This window comes from Grus americana, chromosome 15 (assembly GCF_028858705.1).
Source record: "Grus americana isolate bGruAme1 chromosome 15, bGruAme1.mat, whole genome shotgun sequence".
In the NCBI taxonomy this organism is placed as follows: Eukaryota; Metazoa; Chordata; class Aves; order Gruiformes; family Gruidae; genus Grus; species Grus americana.
In genome coordinates, this window is record NC_072866.1 from 10178031 (window position 1) to 10201687 (window position 23657).

Sequence of the window (23657 nt, forward strand, 5' to 3'; positions counted from 1 at the left end):
GTGACACCACATCTAATTGGGAACTCAGTCGCTCTATTACAAGCCAATAGACACAAGTGGCAGGAAAGGTAAATGTGACCAGAGTTAGTTGCAGGTGAAATGCAGGTGGCTAGCCGGTCAGGTTACTCTACCCTTCATGTTCTCTGCCCAAATCACAAAAAAATCTGCTCTTTGAAATGTTTTAAAGGCTTCAACTCCATGGCCCCGCACAGATAACTATAATGCCATTGTTATTAAGAACTTTTGTGTTCCTTTTAGCATCATTGCACTTCCATTACCATCCCTTCAGCCACCTTGCAGTGCATGTTAATACCTAATAGTAGCACACCATGCAGTGTTTGAACTGCAAGGTGCCTGCATTTAAGAGATGGCATATGGAATAAGGCTTTTCTTTTGAGACATTGAAAGCTAAACTTCAGGTCGTTGTTGAGAAATATCTGTAAAAGTGGCAAGGCCAGGAGAGCTTTACATCTTACTGGAGCATAAGTTCCTTTTCTGAAAGCCCTGAAGTGCAGTGCAAGTGCCGCTGAGGTTACAGCTACAGGTTGGCCAAACTACAGATGAAGGCAGCATCCCAGGTACATGGAAGGGCAATGGAGAGGCACCAGCCACAGAGACTGCTTTGCACGTGGGAGCATCTGCTCCTTCCCCAACACAGGAGACCTCTGGGTCTGTTAAAGCAGAAGCGTGAAAGAGGACCAGGGTGTGGGTAGCCAGGGAAGATGATGATTAGCCTCTGGCCACCAGTTCCTCTTTTGCTTGTGTTGAAAATGTGATGGAGCAATTTAATTCGTGACCTCAACTTGCCTGACCCTTGTTCTGCTTTCTCCTTGTGTAGGTAGGGAACCTTGGCCTACTTTTTATGCTCCTGTTTTTTATCTATGCTGCACTGGGAGTGGAATTGTTTGGCAAACTAGGTGAGTAATGTGCCTGACAATTTTCATCCGGTTGATGTTTATTTGGTATCTAGATGTTTCCTTTCTTCTCTCTCATTCTTGGTCCTTCCTTAGCTTCACAGCTCACAGTCTGAAGATTAAAGTTTTCTCTTGATCTCAGGGTCACAGATGACACAAGGATGTAATACAGAACCTAACGTGCACACACACATTTAGAGATTTGTCCAACACCATCCTTGGCTGTAGAGGAACTATTTACTGTTTAAATGTAATTGTCCAGCACAGATATGTTCACAAAGATGGAAGTTTGCTACTTAAGACAGTACATGAGTCTGCAAAGCTGGATGGTAGTCAGATTCGTGCTGGAGAGATGCCACCATAAACATGTCCCTCCTTAGAGCTTCCACCACACTCCATTAGTTTTCTGCACTTGGCGGACATTGCTCCTCCAGCTGCCCAAGTCTTGTCTGTCTGTTGTTCTTCTCAGCATCACCTTCCCCTTTCTACATAAACTGGGAAGCATCCACTGGTTCCTGATTATCCAGCATCATTTATTCCTCCGGCCTGAGTATACTGTGGAGCTGATCATGAATGTTTCCTCTGCTAAAAAAAAAATCAGGTGGAGTCAAAGAGAAAACAGTATAGCCCTACCTTGCCCAGATTAGGCAGGTCAAAGCAATTACTGCCTTTAAACATTCTGTTAGAAGGAGATCTGTCTGCCTTCTCAACATTTGCATCCCAATTAGGGCTTCAAGAGCATCAGAAGGGCCCTTCCCCTTCGGTGATTTTATGGCTGTCATTAATCCCCTTTATGAGTCCAGCCCTCTGCTCGGATTACAAATGCCTGAAAGCGGAATATTTCTTTCAACCGAAGACAAATTATTTGTCAGTCTCCAACAAATTGTGAGAAAAAAATTAGTTCTGCATCCACCCCAAATGAAATCCTGTGGGGTTTATATTACACATATATATATAGGTATGTATTTGTTTACCACAAAGGTGAAAAATGTCTTATTCACAGAGGCACCTTCTGGTGCTCTGAATCCTTTTTGTGTTTACTCACACACCCCTTGCCAATGGCAGCCCCCAGGTAACCACAGCATGTGGTCAGAGACTGGGAGAGCCCTGATCTTGTCCAGGGAAAGCTGCAGGCAAGCAGCACACTGCTTCCCATCCTGATCTAACTGGTAAATGCTTTCACTTTTTCCCGATCATTGCTGGTCCATGTCAGCCACAAGAACCATCAGTGCTTGCTTCTCCAAGACTGGCCATTTGTGGGGTTTTTTTCTACTTGCTTTTCTGTTTTTCCTTCTTATTTGCCTCTGAAATAAATACCTAATAGTGAAATGCTCTTGCAAGAGGCATTGCTGCCTGTCCTAATGAATATTTAATGAGCCTGTGTTGTATGGAAAGAGGGACATTTCGTATGTTCAATTTACATTCATTAGTATATTAATTCTCAGGGGAAAAACATGTCAAATTGCTCTACTTTATCTCAGTGAAATATCCCTCATGGTAGATGTGCCCTGTGAAAAATAATCAAGACAAAGACATAATCAAGAGGACACTGTAGAGCCGTATTTGTCGAGACACCCCAGCAAATCTACTTGTTTCCCCCTTTTAGATCTCTTTATGTTGGCTCTGCCTGTTGGGGTAAAGTCAAGAGAATCACAGGAATGTTGGTGGAAGAGGCCTCTGGAGGCCCCCGCTCAGCCTCCCACTTGAAGCCCCATCACTAGCTCAGAGCAGCTGTGGCTTTATCTAGCCAAATCTTGAAAACTTCCAACGGCAGAGCTCCCCTTCCTCTCTGGTGACTTGCCACAGGCCTGTTGGGCTCTCCAGATGAAAACAACTTTCCTAATGTCCAACCTGGTCCTAAGCCACAGTGTGTTGCTGTAGGTTACATCATCTGCCTCCACTGAGAAGAGTTTGGCTACCTGATCTCTGCAGCTGCCCTTCAGTCGTTGCAGGCCACCATGATATCACCACTTAGCAGTCTTCCCTGATGCCACGTATCAGTGTGACATAGCTCAGGGTCTCACTGCCGGGTTTGGGGGGGCTATTCTGAATAAGCACTGGCAAATACAACTTCACTGACCTGCTTCTGCTTCTCTCTCCTGCAGACTGCAGTGAAGAAAATCCTTGTGAAGGTCTGAGCCGGCACGCAACTTTCACCAACTTCGGCATGGCCTTTCTCACCCTCTTCAGGGTGTCAACAGGGGACAACTGGAATGGTATCATGAAGGTGTGTCCACCTCTTGGGTGAAAACAAAAAAGGTTGCCTTTTAAAACATCAAAATTAAACTTCTCATTTCAAAGCTAATTGTATTTTCAAAGGATAATTTGTCCTAAGTCTTGCCCAACCTGAAACTTCATTCTTTTTAACACGTATGTAGTACTGCAGGAAAATTATGCCGGTTCTTGTGGCTGAGAGGAGTAACCATGTACTCTGTGCCCTGTGCCTTTGGGATGTAACACAATCCTCCTCTTTGTAGATCATGTAATTCATGGTGTCCGTATTTTCTTCTATCCATTTTAGTTGTACCTGCAGTCTCTTGTGTCTGGGATATGTAATTATATGGTTTTCAGTCCTCAGCAGGTTATCTTTGATATTTCTGTATTTGAAGCCCAAGCAGAGCCCCAGCCCTTATTAATCCCTCATCTTTCCCTCTCTGTTGCAGGACACTCTCCGGGAATGCACTCGGGAAGACAAGCACTGCCTCAGTTACCTGCCTGTTATCTCTCCTGTCTACTTCGTCACCTTCGTCCTCATCGCACAGTTCGTCCTAGTCAACGTGGTGGTGGCAGTGCTGATGAAGCACTTGGAGGAGAGCAACAAGGAGGCCAAGGAGGATGCTGAGATGGATGCTGAGATTGAGTTGGAGATGTCCAGAGGAGCAACCACCTCGGCCACCAGTGGGAGCAGGGGAGGTGCAGTGGCCCTGGAGAGCCGGGCACCCTACAAAAGTCAGGAGACCATGAAGTCGGAGTCAGCGGTGCAGGTGAAGCACCAAGCCCTGGTAATAGTTCACACAAATCATCTGCTCTTCTTGTGCTCAGGGTAGGGAGGGAGCAGCTCTCACCAGTCACTGCTGTCTGATCATCAGGCAGTCGGATCCCAAGTGACACAGAGCAAAAGAGGCAGGAGACAAAGCAGCATGGGAGGAGGGCAGCTTTCCCAGGTCCCACTACGGCAGAGATGTCACCGCCACCTCCACATCTTGAGTCTTCTCAGGAAGGCTCCGTGAGGTGGAAGGGCGCTTGAAATGCACTCACCAGGGCTAATGCTGCCCTGACCATGGCTCTGGGGAGGTTTGAAAGTCCATCTCTTGCCGTTTCCAGTTCATCCAAAGGTTGTGAATTTTAAGTTCAGAAGTGTAACAGCCACAGGCCCCTGTCCTGCCCTCCCAGCCAACGCATCGGTCCTTGTCATTTTAGCACATGCAGCAGCACCAGGGAGCAATCTCATAAAGCCGTGGGAACGCTGGCACTGTCAACCCTGACACATACAGCAAGGGATGGCATAAATTCCCTTCACACAGACAGAGAAACGTTCTTTCTAATCAAGTTCTTTTTAATCCCACTTTGGGATTTCCAGAGGACCCTCAAGCAAATCGTAGCACGCAGCTCAGGAGGGCATGTCTGGCGCTGGTGTAAGATGCAGCTTCCCACTGGCTCATGCTCTGCTTAGGGCATGGCTGACTTGGACCCTGGGAATTGTCAGTGGCCTGCAGCGAGAAGCTGGAGGTTCCTGGATTGATTTTCCAGACACTCCCTGCTCTCTGATTTCTATTAGTCCGCTAGAAAAATAGGACAATCAGAAGTCAGGGGGAGAAGGAGGGGCATGAGATAATTGTCTCATCCCATGTCAGCAGCATATGATTAAGAGTGAATACGAAATTGCTTTGTCACTGTGATCGCAAATAAATCTACTGCAAAATCAATGGGGGATTTGAGATTAAATTACCTTAAATTAGATTTTTGTAAAATCTATCAGACTCTATTAAGTCAAGTAAAAGAAATTTAGTTACACAGCAATAGGGAATTCACCATTTAAATGTAGTGTTTAATAGACATTTCTGCAGGAAAATGCATCGTAAACACCCAGGTTGCTTTTCTCTTTGGGGGAAGAGAGGGCACATCCTTTCACATAGGCTGTGATTGCTAACTGAGTTCATTCGCCTTGGGTTCTCCTCATCTTCCAATACCTGCCAAACACATCGGGAGCCATGCAGAGCCTCCTCTTAGCCGTAGAAAACCTGTAGTGAGAGGTGATGCCCCTCAGAGGGAGAACAGCGCGAGCTGAGCACAGATTTCCTCCTGCAGATGAGATTGCTTGAATGAGATAAGAATTTGCAAGCCAGGGCGTCCCCGTTCCCTATGCGGTAGCGAGACAGAGGCACCGTGGTGGGACTGGGTTGTGGCGATGCCCTCACTCACGCCTCAGACACCCAGGCTGTTCTGGGCAGGCATGGATGGCTGGCAGCTTGGTGCTGCACTCCCTGCTTTCTGCACTGAAGAGGTCAAATACATAGAGCTCTGTATGACTAATCCTGCCACCGATGGTGGCATGGGCACCCTGGAAGGAGTTGCAAGATGCTTTGTATTTTCTTGCCATTTGTGCCAGTTTTTGCAGTCCACATTTCCTTTTGTCTTTCTTCCTGCTCTGGATGAATGGGGCAACTAGGAAATGCCACGGGGCAAACGTGTTCGAGCGTTAAGAACCAGCCTTGCTCTGCTACTGATGCTTTTTATCTCCCTAATTTGAAGGAGACGCTGAGCTGTGAGAATGTGTCTTTAGCCATCCCAGACTCAGACACGCTGGAGGGGGCAGAGACTCCCATGATGGAAATCCCGTCCTTCTGCTCTGTTTCCCACCGTATGCTGACACCTTCCCACAAAACCCCAGGCCACGAGGCTGAGGTGAATGACGCCGCGCCATTGCTTCTGCATTGTGGCATTGTGCTTTGGTGCTGTGCATCTAGTGGTGGTGTCTGAATTGTCCTGAACCTGTCGCTTCACAGCCACAACAGTCGTTTCCATCCTCTGTCCTTCGTACTGCCTTTGCGTGTGCAGGGGCTGGGCAAAGAACATGTCCCAGCCAACTCTGCTAGCAGCCTTGTGTGGGACACAAATGAAATACTTTTTTTTAGCTAAAAAAAAAAGACTCACATTTGATATGTAATGATGTGATGTGTGAGCAGTCGGTCTTCAAATGATATATTGAGAGCTGGAGGCAGGCAGAGTCCTTTGTGGAGAAAACACAGTCCAGTTTTTGGTTTTCTTACTGTTACTGTAAGAACCTGTTTATGATACAGTACTGAGGAAACAAAGGCGTAAGTAGATCAACATGTTGGGCTTTCAGCAAGCACCAGAGCTGTGGATTCAGGAGATGCTCTGGGGAGATCACCCAGCAGACCAGAAGGGCTGTAGCCTCCGCTGCCCAGTCCCTCCCACTTACACCACGAACTGGTGCCCAGGTCACATCACGTGAAGGTGCTGCACGGTTTGCCCTGCTGCAGCACAGTGCCCTCCTCGGGGTGAATGCACTGCAGATGTCCTCTGGTGGGCATGAGAGCATGCGAGCCACAGTCAGTGATGAAGGAGCACACTTGCTGTCATCAGAGAACTTGCAGTGGCCACCCAGAATTAATCTGCTTTAGGGTTGGGTCATTTTCCCCTTTATTACCTGTCCTCTATCATGACTATCAAGGCACCTTCTAGTGGCAAGTATCTCACAGCATCTCCAAGCACATTCTGGGCTTGGATTAAACTCTTGATGACCAAGTGGTTTTCCCCATGCAAGATGAGTGATATGAAGGTATAATCCTCAGGGAAGTTCTTCCTTCATAGCTCTGCAGGGTGTCCATTAGGAAGATGCAGAGGCTCAAAGGGAGATCACAGGGAAGGCATCTTTCAGGGACAGGCAAAATTTGGGACTTTGTAAATGCAACTGCAAGGGGTCCTGGGTTTCTGCTGGCAGAGCTGAGAGCTTGTTACCCCCACGGGGACCGACAGCACCCTGGATGCCACCAGAGTTGGCCTGTACAGGGGCGCCAGCATTAGGAGGCGTGGGCGGGGAGTTACCTCCTGCCCTTGTTCTGCCTCTGCCTTCCCCACGGCAGAGGCTGTGGGAAATGGCTAAGCTTGCTCGCAGTGCTGGAGATGCACGCCTTCAGAGAGGGATCAGGAGGACCCCTTCCTCTGGGAATTTTGCCCACAGCTTGTTTGCTTCTGAGAAGTTGCAGTGTTCCCTCTTCCAGAGTATCCTGCCAGTCACCTCTGCTTACAGAGTATCTTCTGGATGTTTAATCACCCAGGAAGGGTCATGTCCTGTGGAGGTATTTGCAGGATTATTTCTTCTTGAGCTCCCTCTGCACCACAGCAAAATCTGAGCAAAATCACAGACTGTTGATTCCCAGACACAAGAGGAGGGAGTTGTGCTCACTGATTAAAGATGCTTAACTGAGCCTCTGAGCTGCATCACCATGAGCCCCTATGATCAATTTATTGCCTTTCTACTTGGCCTGTGGAGGGTCCTATGGCACGTAGGCTCCCACCTTGCACATCTCTATCAGGTGCCTGGGATCCTCCCAGGCTCTCAGGGTGCCTGCAGGCAGGGTTCACCATACGCAGTCTCAGCAGCACTGATCCAGGTTTTGAAGGAGCCACATAGATTTCCAGGGGATGGGATCAGGCTCCCAAGTGTATCGGGCGTTTCCCACTAAAGAGGAGGAGCAGCAGTGCCCATGGTGGTGTGTCTCCAAACCTTCCTAGCTGTCGAGAGCAGCTCACCAGGTGTGAGCCAAGCAGCTTCCTGTCCATGTTTCATATTTCAGGCACTTACTACAGTGGCTTTGAAGCCATTTGGAATGTGCCTACATCCCGAAGTCAATTTGGTCTCAATAGCTAAAACCTTAAAAATTGCAGTTGTTTATGTCAAGAGGAGATTTCTGTTTATTTGTCCCAACGATAGAAGATGAATACAAGATCCTGTAAAGATGAACTGAGATTTAATTGACAGATACTGTGATCCTTCTGTTAGACTACTGAGAAAGTGGAGCGAGACCTTTTGTTCTCTGTGTGGCACCGGGGTGTTAACAATTGCCTGCCTGCCGTCAGCTCAGGTGTTGGGATGCTGATGGCTTATTAGCTGTAATGGCCAGAGGCCAACTGGCACAGCCACACGGCTGATGCATTAATATATCAGACAAGGGACCTGGGTTGCACCCGGAGGGCTGCTGGGCAAGGCAGCAGTCAGCGCTGGATGCCAACTACCCATAAATAACTGCTGCTGATCCCCCCCCATCTTCTCAGCCAAGCTCAACAGGGTAAAAACATCGAGTAATTTGTCTTGGGATGTGTCTCTTTAGAGATCTGAGGAAATAAATTTGTAAGCCAGAAATGTATGGAAAAAACAGATTTAACCAGATCCTTGGTGACCTCCAAAGTATCCAGCGAGGGATCTCAGGCTCAGATTTTGCTAGCAGAGAGGGAAAACAGTCCAGCAGAGCAAAGCAAAATACATTTAATTTAAGACATGCAGCTGGGAACATGTTTTCAATCAGTCACTGGGAGGCTGACGTTAAAGGCAAACCAGAGCGATTAGTCGTACTTTAGATAACGTGGTAAATTGTGAGGAGAATGTGTCTAAAACCAAAACCTTGGGGCCAGCAGCCAGGTTGCAGGTCCTGTTCCAAGGGCTCTCGCTCCCCCAACACTTGGCCAAGTCGTGGCACCACCTCTCACAGCTCAGCACCACAGAGATATCGTTTGAGTTGCTAAAGCTTCCTAAGAACCCAGGATACATTTTTTTATAAGGTGCCTCAAGTGACAAGGGCCTCAGAGAAGGAGTGAGGGGTCAAGTTTAAGGTTTGTGACATGCTGTGTCCAGGCGCTTCCAACCAGACCCATTCCACAGCGAGAGCAAACACAGAGAAATCCCTTTTCTACCCCTAAACTGGCTCCACACCCACATACATGCTGCCATGATGTCTTCTCCTTCCCTCTGCCTCCTGCCATGTGGCTGTCTTCTTCTGGGGTCAGTGATGCCCAAAATGCTCCATGTTGTAGGAGAGAGGCCACAGGGTTTGCAGTGGTGTTAATGTATATGTTTCAATGTCTGCCTGTATGTGTGTTTCGGAGAGATGATAGGTGAATTTCCAGAAAGACTTTGTACCCTTGGTCAGTGTAGCTGAGGACTGGCCAGTTTTGGCCATCTGTCCCAGAGTAGCTTTGAGGAAAAGGGCATCACCACCCAGGGTGGGCTGAAAGCATCCCTGGGAAAATCAGAGCGGAACAGTGTGAGAACTGCTGGCTTTCTCCTGTGTTTAGAGGGTAGGACCCTTTTGCCTGGACCTTACTTTTTCTCTGCAGTGTCCAGGAGTCGGCTTAGTGGCGGGTCATTGATGCCTCATGTTACTTCAGCCACAACTTGAGTTCTTTACTCAGCTAGCACGGCATAGCTCTGGTATCCCATTGCAGCCACCAGGGCTGCAGGCTCTCCATAAGATGCCAAGAGGAACATCTGCACAAGGTTTTAAACCAAAAAGCAGACGAGAAGGAGATTGCTGTAAATTCACCATCAAGATGCTGAATGACCCCATCTCCCTGTCTCCTTGCTTTGCAGGGCAGCTCAGCCTCTCTGAGGCCACAGGACTCTCAAAACCTCCTGACAGTCCGCAAGATCTCTGTTTCCCGTATGCACTCCTTGCCCAACGACAGCTACATGTTCCGACCGGTGATGCCAGCGAAAGCCCCTTTCCCACTCCACGAGGTAGAGATGGAAACGTATCCCTGCAAATCCCAAAGAGGTACTGCTCACAGAATTTTCCCTTCCTCCTCCTAGCCGAAACCATGGGGCAGCCCATACGCGTGGTGATTAGATGGGGAGTAAGTGACCCGCGCCGAATGTGGGCTGAGCCAAGGCTTGCTCGCTTCAATTTGATACCATCGGCACGACTGCGGTTTCCTGCATGCTGTACAATTTCGTGTTTTCATCACGTCACTGCATGTTCTCAGGAGAAAGCTGGCGGCTCGGGTGTTTGATTGGGGAGAAGCAGGGCTCCCAAGCTATGCCGGTGATGTAAAGGATAAGCTGTTCGCTGAGGTAAAGGGTACGAGCTGCACATTTCTTCTGAAGTGATCAGCCCTGACACGATGACTACGAATCAATAAAATCAACATGAATAAAAGCCAGAGTCGGTATTACTTCCTGACAGAGCTCCTTTACAGCTATTGTTTCCGGCAGTCTTCAGTCTCAGAGCAGTATCTTTTTAGCACGGTACATTGAGTTCAGAGATGCAGGAGTTTCTTTGGGAGCATAATGATTAGAAACCACTCTCCAGTGCCTCCCTAGCCTGGCCTTATAATTAATCTTGTGGAGAGACCCCCCCCCAGTCAGGGAACCACGAGCTACACAGAGCCTTTGAGTATACATTTACCCAACTGCATCCAAATACATTTCCCCTAAAATGCCTTTCTCTCTCTCTTGTTGTGCGAGTTGATTTGAAGGGGAAATCAATAAGAAAGAAAATATCTGCCTCCCAAAAAGCACATGTGCTTCTTGAGTGGCTCCCAAGAACTTACCAGCCTGGTTTCCTGTGATGCAACGTTGTTTGAAATGCAAGAACCACTTGGACAGATGAGTAGTGGGTTTGCAGACCCTGGTGTGGCTGGCAAGATCTGATCTGATTTCCTTGCATGAAGTAACTCTATATTTGTTCAAACTCTCTGGATACCAGTTAATGTTCTCTGCTCAGTATTTATTATTATTTCACCTGCAAATTCTTTGCTAAGCAAAGAAAACAGAGGTTGAGTTTCACGGCTGGACTACTGGGGATGGTTTTCATCTCTGTAGTGGGTGTAAATCAGGATTTATACCAGCATAAAACTGCTGTGATGTTGGCAGGGGTGGGTAGAACTGACCAAGAATTTTCTCATGTTTCCCAAATATCTCTCCAAGAGCACCTGAGCAATGGATATGACTGGGACTTAACTTTACCTGGTCTGGTAGACGCATCCAACCAGCATCATCCACAGCTGACCTGCTTCTGAGCTGACCAAACTCTGATTTAAGTGACAGTCCCATAAGTTATGTGCAAGTAAAACTGAGCACATGGAGAGACTCACATTAGCATTTGTGCTTTCATGGACTTTTCAATGTCAGTTAAGGATGCCTGGTCTTATCCCAATACTTTGGTGTCCATTTGGTGAAATTATTGAGATGACCAGATCTTGTCATTTTGGTCTTAGATGCAGTTTCCTGACTTACTAGAAAAACAAGAGAAGGATATACAAATCCAGAGATATTCAGTGTTCCTGAGTATGCAGTTTAGAGGGGTGTTTGGTTTCCTATACAAGATGGAAAGTTTCCAACAGAAGGAAATTCCAACTAAGGATGAGGAGGAGAACATAGGGTTTTGATTTTATGACCATGTTTGTGACAGATTTTTATGACAAAGTTTTTATGCACCATAAAAAACATTTTGTAAAGCCTGGATTAGTACATGAACAGCACAGACTCAGCCTGAAACTCTGGCTGTAGGAGACCCCAAAAAAGAACCAGGGAGAAGTGGGGTGGGTTGGGGAGTGGGAAGCACGCTGCTCTGCTCTTTCTGTGGTGTTCTGGAGAAAAACTCCAAAAGAAAAATGGTTAAACACTAACTTTTCTTTCTTCCCAACAACAAATCTCTTTCTGAAATGCAACTGCAATCTGTCTGGATGGCTTTTGTCATAGGTTCAAGTTCCCTGACCTCTGGGCGAGATCTCTTGAAGTGATGGATAGCTGTGTTTTTAACATGGAGCAGCAATGTAGAAACAGACGTTGGGTTTTGAGCTAATGAGGACAATAAATCCTGCAGCCAAAAAAATAAAAAAGCAAAAGATCTTTCATACAACACAGAACTGCAGTAAAGCAGCACCATGAAGGAGCTGGGGAGGAGGGATTGCCTTTAGACTCAGCCAGGGCACTGGGAGCCTTTAGGAAGAGAGTCGTTCCTGCCCGATACATGAGCTCGGGGACCGTCAAAGCACTTGAAGCGGTCTCCCTGCTGCTGATCAGACTGTGTTCAGCCAAGGTCTGCCTCGTGGACAGACGGCGGTGGTGGCAGTGTTTGGGCTGTAGTGAATGGGAAAACTGCCCTGTGCATGCCAGCGGTGTCTCCTCCCGGAGAAGTCGGTGGCAAGGTGCCCGCCGGCTGTAGGAGGCTGCGAGGGAGCGCACAGTGTCGCTCTTGCCTCCGTGTGGCAGAGCAGTGTAAGGTTGCAAGCCCGTCACTGCAAAGACAACCCAGGCATCCTGCCTCACCCAGAGGATCCAGCATAGCCACCAAACTTCCCTGATCCATGTTCTCCAAACGGGCAACATCCTTTTACAAATCCACCCAAGGCAATGCTACTGGGAAAGCAGGAATGGCAGGCTTTCAAATGCAACCCCCACCTCCTGCCCTTCACTTGCTGCCATGTGGTCCTGGTGGCCATCATCCACCCTAAGTGTTGCAGCAGCTGTAAGAGAAGATTCCTGTTGCCTGAAACAGAAAGTAGAGATTATGAGCATAAAGTTTGTAACAGGCAATATTCCGGAGCAGGCAGAGCCACATGCAATGCTACTGAATTGCAGAGACTTCATCTGTAACCTCCCTGCCGTCCCTGATGAGATATGGCCTAGTATTCAAAACAGGAGACAGGACAAGGGACACCTGGTTTTTAACCTTGGCACTGCCCAAGGTTTATGCTGAGGCTTGGGATTTCAGGCAGACTAGACAGGCTTTTCCTTTCCCCTCCTGCATTTACTCCCCTCCTGAAGTCTGTGGGCACTGGTTCTCCCTCAAACCTTCACAGCCCCGACACCGGTGGTGACTGCTCTCTCTCTCTCTCTCTCTCTCTGTTTCCTAGGATCCATCACTTCCATCCGCTCCCAGCCCGTGGGAACATGTTCCTCTCTGAGAGTCCCAACGGAGTCCCTCCAGCTGGCAGTCCGTTCCCCCAACCACGAAGGCCGCCACCGCTGGAAGATCCTCCCCCCCCACATTGCACCTCGATCTCCTACTCTCAACAAGCTGCTGTGCAGACAGGTGAGAGGCCAAGAGCCTGCAGAGGTAAATGACTCCTTCATAGTCACCTGGATCTTTCCCTTCTTTTCCAGTCCCTTCCTGGGTTTCTTTTCTTGGAGCTGAGAGCAGAATTCCCCTTTTTAGAACAAAACATTTCTGGTGCCATAAATTTTAATATACTCCAGTCTCAGCAAGTGACACACAGGGGAAGGTCCTTTTTACCTACTTTCATCTTTGTGGATGTACTAGTCTATGAAAGAATAGCTAAAGCATGGAGAGAAGATGCCCAATTCAGTTTTGCCAGCATTGTGACAAGCCTGCAGTCAGCCCTACACCGTGTCCCTTTGGACAGTTTGCACTGACTCAGGATGTGGTGCTAGAGCAAGACCAAGACCGTGCAGAAGGACCCAGCAGATACGAGCCCTGTACACGTAGGCTCCAGGTCAGCTTGCTGGCAAAGTTGCATCCTCTTGTATGGGGAGGGCCTGACGGGGGCTGGCCCGATGGGGTGGTGCGGGGGGGCGTTAGACCCACCGACCGTTCTGCCACGTGCCATGTTTAATCACTAGAAGTGCCGCTGGCCCAGCAGATCCCCAGGCTCTCGCCCCATCTCTCTCTCCTCACCTTCCAGGAGGCCGTTCGAACAGACTCTGTGGACGGGCAGACTCCAGACCACAAGGACAGCCTGCAAGCAGAGCCTGGAGAGACGCTACCATCAGCAAAGCAGCCCCAGAGCCCCTTCGCCCCCAGCCCGCGCCATGCTGCCTCCCTCCCGGGCACCCCCCCATGCTCCCCCCCATCCTCCCCGCATCGGCACCCCAGCACACTCACGCGGAAGCACACCTGTGGCCAGCACGGCGTCCCCAGCCGGCCACCCAGCCCCGGCAGCAGCTCTCCCAACCCTGAGGGCAGCCTCTTCGAGTCCTCCGACCTGGCTGACGAGGAGGTTCGTCACATCAACAGCTCGGCCAAAGACTGGGGAGGGGAGCACTCGGACGCCGGGAGCCGCTCGACTTCGCCGTTCATCTCCCCGGCCCCGTCTCCAGTGCCCCTCAAGAACTGCAGCACAACCAGCCTCTCTGGGGGCAGCAGCAAGGAGAAGGACTTGAAGAAGTTTTACAGCATCGATACAAAGGGCTTCCTCAACAAGCCCAGCTGGGCAGACGACCAAAGGCGGCACTCCATCGAGATCTGCCCCTCCATCAGCGATGGGGACTGTAGCTTTGAGGACCCTGCTGAGGAAAAGCAGCAGTCCCCTGCCCACATCCAAACGGAGTCCGAGTACATCCACGGAGCCCGGAGGAAGAAGAAGATGAGTCCGCCCTGCATTTCTATAGATCCTCCCATGGAGGATGACGGCGGGGCAGCCTCACGCACCAAACCCTCTGAGAACAGCATGCTGCGGCGAAGGACCCCGTCCTGCGAGTTCCCGGCTTACAGAGAGTCCCTGGAGCTCGCGGAGAGCCAGCCCGGGGAGCCGGCCTCCAAAGCGGAGCGCCGGGGACAACCCCCATGCCGCGGGGAGCACCTGACCATCCCCAACTTCTCCTTTGAGCAGTCGGACGGCAGCTCCTTGAGCAGCCTCTCAGATCTCCTCCTGGACAGCGGTCAGTCCACACCGGCCTCCGTGGACTCCCGGCTGGACCCTGCCGCCTCCGAACTGAAAAAGCCGGATCACTTAAAAACTCAGTGGAGCAACACCGAGAAAAGCAAAGAGCTCCTGGGCCTTGCTAAGAGCCCCCTCCAGAAGCAGGACTTGGTCCCGGTGACTGTTGCAACAGAAGAAGACATCGATGACCCAGTATAGCTTTCTGGGGGGGGGGGGGGGGGGGGGGGGTCTCAAGGGCTCGACACCAGTGGGGGTTTCCAAACCGAAGGGACTGAGCGGCCACAGGTACGCGGGTGGCTGCTCTCTCGGTTTTTCCTTTCTCGCAGTCACTTGTTCTTAAGCGCTGTGGAGGTTTGCAAAAAAAAACACAAAAAAAAAAAAAAAAGAAGAAAAAAATTAAAAAGAAAAAGAAACCAAACAAATGGCTGGACGAAACGGTGATGGGTTTTGGGGTGGGGGGAGCGGATTTGCAAAGCGGTTTGGGGGTTTCTTTTCTAAAGGGAAGATGGAGTCGATTCAGGGGGTTGTGTCGTTCCTTCCACCCCCCCTCTGTGGCCTCAATCACATTGATTTGGGTTTGAGGTGGTGGCGGTTGGGATTTGGGGGGATTCTCTTTGGGTTTCATTGTTTTGTTGGTTTTGTTTTTTTAAAGATGCTCAACTTTTAACAAGGCACCTTTTCGAGATGTCACATTACGCGGGAGTGCCCAGGAGATGGGAGCTGTACATTGTCTGTATATCAGCAGTTATATAAATAGAAATAATGTATTTGTGAGATACAAAACAAGGAAAAAAGACAAAAAAATATACACACAAAAACTCTCTCTTCATAATGCACATATTTTTATAGAGAAACTATACTGTTTTTTGCATTACATGTGACTCCGCAACTGGGTGGTGTTTCCTTGGGTTTTATGTGGAACTAATTATTACGGCCATTCGTTTTCCAAATGTTTCTCTTCTTTCTTTGCTTTCATTTTTTTCCTCTCCTTCCCGCCACCGTCATCCCACCAGCTTCTTTTCACAGCTGATGCTTTAGATGTCTATGTTGTTTTTCTTTTGTACTTTAGAGGTTATCCTAACTACAGAAAAAAAACCAAATCACTACTGAATTGTAGCCAGTGCAATAATAAGTTATTCATTCTTCTTGTCTGTACAACTGTCCTGTTGCTTTTTTTTCTTTTTTAACTGAATTTCAAGTTAAATGTTGCAATAATCTGAACAAACGTGCACAAACACCATTTCTTGTGTTACAAAGAAAAAAATTTTAAAAAGGAAAAAGTTAAATTTACAGAGAGATAAACCAAAACAAATAAATAGTAAATTATTTAAGAAATGTATTTTGTTTACTGCAGTTCAAAGTAAATTATTGATACAGTATGTAAAGGTATAAAGAGCTGTCTTAGGTGATGTTCTCTGTGCGCATTTAAGCTAACGATTTGTCCTCCCCATAGCAGAATGCCTTCGAAACTTCGGGGGTAGCTGTAACCGTCCCACTCACACTCTTTCTGTCGGTCTTCCCTCCGCACCCCCTGCACCCACACCTGGACACATTCGCCTCCCAAGGCCCTTCCGTCGCCAGCTCCGACTGAGAAGCCTCTAGAGGAATTCAGGTCACCTGTTCACACCACTTTTTTTTCTTTTTTCTTTTTTTTTTTTTCAGTTTTGGGGTTGATTTTTCTATTTTAGCCTCTGGTCCCTGCCCCTCCCCACCCCTCATCCAGGCCCTCTCACCGTGGGACAGCTTCGCCATGGAAAGATGATGCTAAATAAGAGCAGCGAGTCCGTCGCAAGGATGTGCCGTCAGCCCGAGCGCCGGGCAGCGGCGGCAAAAAGACATATGGAGAAAAAAAGATATTAAAACAATTGGTTTTGTTTGGTTCGTTCCATGCCGCCTCATATTTATGCATTCACATATATCTTCTGTTATTTATGCATTCATTACTCAAAAGGAAATGTATCTTGTTTCACATGTATTAAACTGTATAAACTGGAAGCGTGGCCTGACTTTGTGCCGCAGGGCGGAGTGTCGCTGGGATGCCGAGCCCTGCTCCAGCACATCGCCTCCAGCCGCAGGTCCCACTGCCCGCAGCCCAGCCTGGAGGTTTCCATCCCACTCCCAGAGCTCAGCATCCCCTAAATCCTCTCTCCTAAACCTGGCCACCCGGGCTGCAGGCCCTGGGTCTGAATCGTCCCCTTCCCCGACGGCATTTGGAGCCGGTCCCGCCGCCCGCTCGGCTCCAACGGTGCCGCTCGATGAATCCCCTGCCTCGCACAAGAGCCTCCATATGTAGAGCAGCTTCGTGCCGGCTGCCTCCGAGCACCTGCGCCGCTGTAATTAAGAGTCATTTAGGATTATTGTAAATAATTATTCTGTCTCGGTGGGATAGCAAGGAATTCCAGAAAAGCACCATAAAAGTAATTATTAATAGCGCTTGGGGGACAATGGCAAACTCCTTTCGTTGCAGTGTAAGCAGCAGACTGGAAAGGAGGGGAGGTGAATTCCCCTGCGCAGGACGCCCCGGTGTGTCCCTCGGCGGAGGGGGGAGGCTGCACCACGCAGCTGCTCATGGTGTTACTGCTGTAATTGTTTTGCTTTGTGGGGAAAGGCAGTGTCCCCCGTGCCCAAATCCCCTTCTCAGTGCCCCAGAGCTGGAGGAAAAGCCTCTCACCATGGACTAGTGGCTGCTGATGGTAACTCCTGGAATGGTGCCGGAGAGGTGGCTTGCAGAACAAGTTGGAAGGGCTCAGGGCCACGGCAGCGTGTCGGGGACAAGTTCAGAGATTTACTCCTGTGGGCCCTGGTCCTGGCTCTGTGAGATGGCTCGGTATTGGGGGCACCAAGATCCAGGTACCAAAGCCTTGACTTTGCAGGAGGAACCACAGCTTGCACTGCATTAATGAGGCTCCAGCAGGCTGAAAAGCAGCCAAGGGGCTATTTTACTTTATGCTAGCAGAAAAGTAAAGGGAGGAAAAGAAGACGCACTCCCTCTGCCTGCCACCCAGCCAGGACCAGGACCAAGACCAGGATCAGGATCAGGATGGGATGGGACGGGTGTCTCTTGCTCCTCTGCGGCAGCAGCCCAGCACAGCTGTAGCTGGAGACACAAGAGAAACCCTTGGAGATCACCCAAAATACACAGCAAGTGCTGGGGGTGGGTTTTGTGTTATGAACCATCTCCTTTGTAAAGAGGCAACTTGTTAAAACCAACGCGGTTCGCAGACTAGGACCTTTAAGGACACTGCCACCAGGGAAGGGGTTTTATTACGTTGTTGGGAATAAATCCTGGTGAAGCCCTGGCAAAAGGAGCCCTGGCCTGGCAGAGCCCGGAATGCCGCAGACAATCGTAAGCAAGTCTGGCTGCTCTTCCCGGGGAGCTGCCCTGCTGCCAGGGGGAGCAGAGGAGGGAAAGTCTCCTATTTTTGAATTTCAATTATAATTTTTTTTTTTTTTTTAAGGAACAAATTTAGAAGGTATTTGTTCCTCCCTTCTCTGGGGTGGGGACAAAGGGAAAGAGCCTTTTCCCATCACCTTCCCAAAGCACCTTTCCAAATTCACAGGGGTCTGAGGCACTGCAGAGGGGTGTGAGCTGCAGCCACCACCCATCTTCAGCAGATGGATGAGCCATGGGAATGACAGTGCTGCCCCATGTTGCCAGAGCAGAGGTGTCTCTCCAAACCGAGTCTCTCTCTGCCACTTGTCACCTTCCCAACCAGAGGTTTCCAGCCAAGGAAAGAAAAATCCAATTTGAGGCAGGAACCTCTGCTGTTAGAAGCTTTTTTGGCAAATTTATGCTTTATTAGGCTAACAATAACCCTAAATCAGACCATTTAATTCCAAGCAGGAATGCTCTCAGGTATGAAACATCTCAGCTCAGGGGCATCAGCAGAGCAAAATAACCTTTTCTTTCTTATTTCTGAGCTCAGTCAAAGTACAGGCAGCTTGCCGAGACTGGGATATGGTCTCCATCCCACGACGTCCCTCCTGCAAGGTGTGGGTCACCAAGACATCACCCATACCCCAGCACGAGCTTCAGCTGGGAACTGCAGGTTCAGAGCTGCTGCAGCCAAAAGGAGAAGGGATTTAACGGGCTTTTGCTGCCTCTGAACAGCTGGCAAGGCTCACCACCTCCCGGGGGCCCGACCTCCCCTGCGCAGCCTCCCTACCACAGCGGCCTCCCACCGCAGCTGCCTGTGGGATGCAGCCATCCCCGGGATGGCCCCGCAGCCACTGAGACCATCCTTGGGGCCGTGGGTCTGGGTCTTGCAAAAGTGGGAGGGAAGGACAAGGCAGGACCCTGGGACTGAGAGCAATTAGTGAAGAGAAGGTGTCTTTTGTAGTTTGCTGGACACAAAACCCTACTCTGTAAAAATGACGGTGAGGATGCTGATGGGGGATGTGACCGTCTCTCTGAAGTTGAGGTGAAAGTCTTCACCGTGCATCAGAGCACAGCTAACTTGCTCCCCCGCAGCAGATCTGATGTTCCCAGCCAAGAGCGTCTGGATGTGCCGAGTGGCTTCAGGATCCCCCTCTCCTTCCCTGCTGGTCCCGGTCCCAAGGCCGAGGCGTTCATCATGGCTCAGGGATGCCTCTCGGTACACGTGGGCGTCCCTCCCCACCCAGCCAGGTCCCCACTCCCTCCTTCCCTGCAGGTCTCTGTCCCCTATGGCTCAGGGAAGCCCCGTCCCCTCGGAGGCTGCTGCAAGACTTTGCATGTGGCCACAGAGCAGGGAACTTGCCTGTCCCCTCTGACAAAGCCACATGTTCCCAAACCCCGTGAAGCTCAGCAGGACCCACAACGACTCCTTCCATCAGCCTGCAGGAACGTCCTGGCTGCTTGAGGAGCATCAAGCTCTGACTGAATTATTTAAGACCAGGGAGTGACCATGAATCGCTCCCTGATGCCTCTTTTGGGGACGGTCACCTGGACGTACAGGTACAAAACCCCCGAGCTCCCGGAGCTGGGTCCTCACCCCAAACCTGGCCACGACCAGCTGTGCAGAGAAACAGTTTAACATCTCCCGGTGTTAATTTTCCTGCTGATTGAATCTCTGCAATGTTAAGCAATTTCCACCAGGCTGTCTGCAAGTATTGCGTTGCCTAAGATCAGAAGTAAAAAGCAGAGGATAAATGAAAGTCATGATTATTTAATTGGATCAATATCTATTTTGCATTTTTAATGACAATTCAGTCGCATCCATTTGTCAGCCAGACTCTGCCCCACCACTCTCCATTTCAGCAAAACCACAGCCCGCAGGGATACCAGCGCTGCGTTGGTCTGGGCTTGCCCAGAGCCACTTCGGCAGCCTTTGAGACACAGGCATCAAGCGCAGATTAAAACTCACCATGTTGAGGTGGCAGAGGAAACCGTCACAAAGTGACTTAAAGAGCCTTCAGATGGTCTCTGTTTCAAGGTTAAATCTCAGATGGCATGAATCTGAAATTCTCTTTGTCAGGCTAGAGAAAAAAAAAAAAAAAAAGCATTAAAAGAACCAAACCTGACCAAATCTGAATCTATCCCCAGTGCAATTAGATACAACCTTTAATCTGTCAGTATTGTGAGATCATACAGGTTGCATGAATATTAATAAGCATTTGATATTTGTACAAGTTTTCTTAATATGAATAATTAAATTGACTTTATCCATTAAACCTTCCCTATTAAGCTTTAAATACACGACTGTGTTTTAATGGCTGCGGCCATCTCGTCTTCTGCACAGGGGGCTTAATTAGAAATTTCAGTGCAGGCTGCCAGAGCCGCAGCAGCAGCAGCATGGTCAGAGGGGCTGAATTCTCCATGTCTTTTCTTTTTTTTTAAGCAGCTCAACATGTTTATCTGCTGCAATCCTGCCAGGGCCCTGGAATAACTCGAGCTCACGCCAGGCGGGTGCTCAATCCTCTTCCAGAAGAGTGTTAACGTAGGCACCCCTGCTGCTCCCACAACAGGCTGTAGCCCCTTTGGTGGGGCCAGCCCCAGCGCCAGCTCTCTGCGGAGGCTGGGACGGTGCAGAGGGGTTGCTCCAGGCTGACGGATGTGCAGCAGCAGTGCTCTGCCTGGCACAGGGCTGGCGGCCACACGGGCAGGGGGGGTACCCGAGCTGCACCCCAACCTGCTAAATTACCCAGCGTAACAAGGGGGAGCAGAACACTGAATGTCGAAACATCTGCTTTGGCTGTTTGCCTGGCTTTTCTGCTCTGGGGGAGGTATTGGTAAGACATGCTTGGGCTGAGGATGGAGCGAGTCTCCTCGGGTTCACACCTGGCCGGGGTTACAAAGCACCGCCATGTCCCCATCCAGACCAAGCTGCCCCCACACTGTGCCCGGGCCGACCGGGACCCTCCTGGTGCAGCCGTGACCCCTCGGGCCTCGTGTCCCAGCTGGTTCATGGTGTTTAAACACGTAACACAAAAGTTCGCCCAATTACCTTTCCACCAAAATAAATCTCCAGGTAAATACATTCAGCGAGTATTACAGCAAGAATATCCTCCTCTGGTATGTCGTTTGATGTTATGAGAATATCCGCCTTCCATGCTGTTTGATTTGAGCAGCAGGTGGGAAGAGCTCGGAGAACAGAAGTAAAAAGCTGTTAAGACAAAGGGCAGGGAAGCTCAGTGCAGCCTCCTCGCAGAGATAAAACGCAGGCAGGGATGAGTCAGGCTGGCAACATTGTGCAAACAGTCTAAAAATAAAAAGAGTTTATTGCAGATTAATAACACCATAAAATGTATTTCACTGGCCATTTAGCAGGTGTTGATCGTAAATATTTGGGATTAAAAATAAACTTTTCTGCTGTGCCACTGTATTGTCATTTCTGTCTCACCCACCTTCCCTGAGCGCCTGTTGGAAGCAATGAATCAGCCCCGGGGTTGGTTTAATCATACTTGAAAATGTAATGGTGACAAAGTACCTGCTGCCCGGGTATCTCCTCGCAGCACAGGACTTTTACACGCTCTGTCACCCAGGCAGCAGCGAGCAGCAGTGCCCAGACCTCCTGCTCACATCAGGGGCTCTACTACTGCTACCGCAATTATGCCGAAGGAGCCCAGAGACGGGGTAACGGGCAACAGGCACAGTATGAGATACACACCACCAGCTGTATCACCCAGCATCACGGGGCCGGTGCCTGACAGCTTCTCCCAGGAAGAAGAGGAGAGCCTCCACCCGCTCCCCGACTCCCCGGGGCTAGCTCAGCCCTCACCCACGCAAGTGCGGAGTCAATCCCTATGGAAACAGATGGCGATGGCACACAAATGTCTCCGAGAGCATCACCGCGCTCCAGTGAGCCCATCGCCCTGGGAGCCCATCACCCCGGGAGCCCATCGCCTGTTGGGCTCTGGGAGTCAGGTCAAGATACGTCAGCTTGATTCAGCAGCTCATAGTGTCAGAGCTCCAAGCAATTTGGATTTTTCCAACCCCTGGCTCGTTCTGGGAATGAAGAAAACATCATTCCCTTGACTGCTTAGCATGCCTTACGCACGGAGGTCAGCGCTAAAGGGATGCCGGTGTGCTTGCTAGACCCGGAGCCATTCTGGAGCCGGGAGCTGACGTGGGCACAGCATCTGCAAGAGATGACATGTCACTGAGCAGCAGGCGAGTGCCCTTCCTCCTCGCAACAACGGCTGCGGCCCCAAAGGCCCCAGGGAGGCTTCCCGTCAGTCCCTTCAAATATCGCAGGATCAGGGTAGGTCCAAGAGAAGGGGTGAATGTTTTATGTGGCCAAGAGAAACACCAGCATCATTAAATAACACCCATGGAGTTGTCACGATCCATGAGTTTTCATGCTGCTTGGAAATTGAACTCTCTGATGGATCATTAATTAAGTTTTTCCAGCAGGGTAAAAATGCTTCCTTGCTTGGGATTTCATGCTACTCACCAAGACTAAAAATGCAGCTAATTAGAACAAGACTGGCATGCAAGCACGGAAAGAAAAAAAGGTCTCATTATGACTGGGAGGGGACACAGTCCTTCCACAAGCAGGTACAGATGAGTCATAGCTGCTGAATAACCCTGCTGCCTTCTCTCTGTCATGGAGAAGGTCTCCCAGTGCTGATATTAACTCCTCCAGCAGCTGTGTATCACTTGCCAGGCAAGAAAAAAAAAAAAAAACCCATAAATTGGCTCTTAGCTAGCTCTGAAGTAGCTGGTAGCCAAGTAAAGTGTTAATTAATCAGCCTTGCTAGCTGCACCAGACAGCTGGTTGAGAACTGTTTTATTTCCCCCCATGATAATTTTCAGTTCAAATGAATTATTTTCTCTGAAGCATTTCTGAGGGGCAGGGGAGAAAGGATAAAATTTCAGCCATTCCCTCCCACCCCTCCTGCTTTTCTCCCATTCTTCTCTTGGCTAAATTTGTTTGCTGAATGTTAAAAAAAGCCCAACAAACTCAAATAAAACCTGAAAAATCATGTTGAAATATGTATTGACAGAGAATACATCTATTGGAACATGGAAGGTATTTTTCAGCATAACATTGTAATGGTAGTTTACTTTCAGTCCAATATAAACCACACCACACCTTTCAACAGAAGAGGTGATTTCATGACATTGTAATGGTAGTTTACTTTCAGTTCAATATAAACCACACCACACCTTTCAACAGAAGAGGTGATATCATGGGATGTTCCTTTGCCTTAAGGAAAGACACTGGCAATGAATAGTCCACAGTATGGCACTGCAGAGAGCCAAAGCAGCAAAGCCATCTCCACCACGTTTGCCAGAAGGGAGATAAAATGGAGTTAGTGCATGAGCACAAGGACTGAGGTGTTGTCCCAACCGTGCTAGTCTGCATCTCTGATCAGCCCATGTGTGAAAGGACTCCTTCTCGTTGCAACCACAGCACGGGAAACCCAAACAAGTGCCAAGTCAGGGCTTTCTTCATTCTTTCCATCCTTCTCCAGAGGGTCTGGCAGCAATCAAATGCCCTCTGCATTGCTCTCAATGAGGGGAGCATCATCTAGGATGCAGAAAGGAGGTGAAGGGATGAACCGCAGCAGATGCCAGCCGAGCCTCCATGGGGCCCGCGTGCACGTAGGTGGCGAAGCTTCCTGGCCTGAGCAGTGGCACGACCGTGACCCATCCGGGCCAGCACCGTCACGTCA

At 49.5% G+C, this 23657-nt stretch overlaps 1 protein-coding gene across 1 annotated transcript in view; it reads left to right on the plus strand.

Moving 5' to 3' along the window:
• CACNA1H (calcium voltage-gated channel subunit alpha1 H) overlaps nucleotides 1-14756 on the plus strand; it is a 123986-nt gene extending 109230 nt beyond the window's left edge. Inside the window, exons 28-34 of the mRNA XM_054843261.1 lie at nucleotides 839-917; nucleotides 3020-3141; nucleotides 3578-3916; nucleotides 5667-5819; nucleotides 9526-9709; nucleotides 12792-12970; nucleotides 13581-14756. Coding sequence (XP_054699236.1) covers nucleotides 839-917; nucleotides 3020-3141; nucleotides 3578-3916; nucleotides 5667-5819; nucleotides 9526-9709; nucleotides 12792-12970; nucleotides 13581-14756 — 2232 coding nt within the window. The remainder of the gene's footprint in view (nucleotides 1-838; nucleotides 918-3019; nucleotides 3142-3577; nucleotides 3917-5666; nucleotides 5820-9525; nucleotides 9710-12791; nucleotides 12971-13580) is intronic.
• The last annotated feature ends 8901 nt before the right edge of the window (nucleotides 14757-23657 follow it).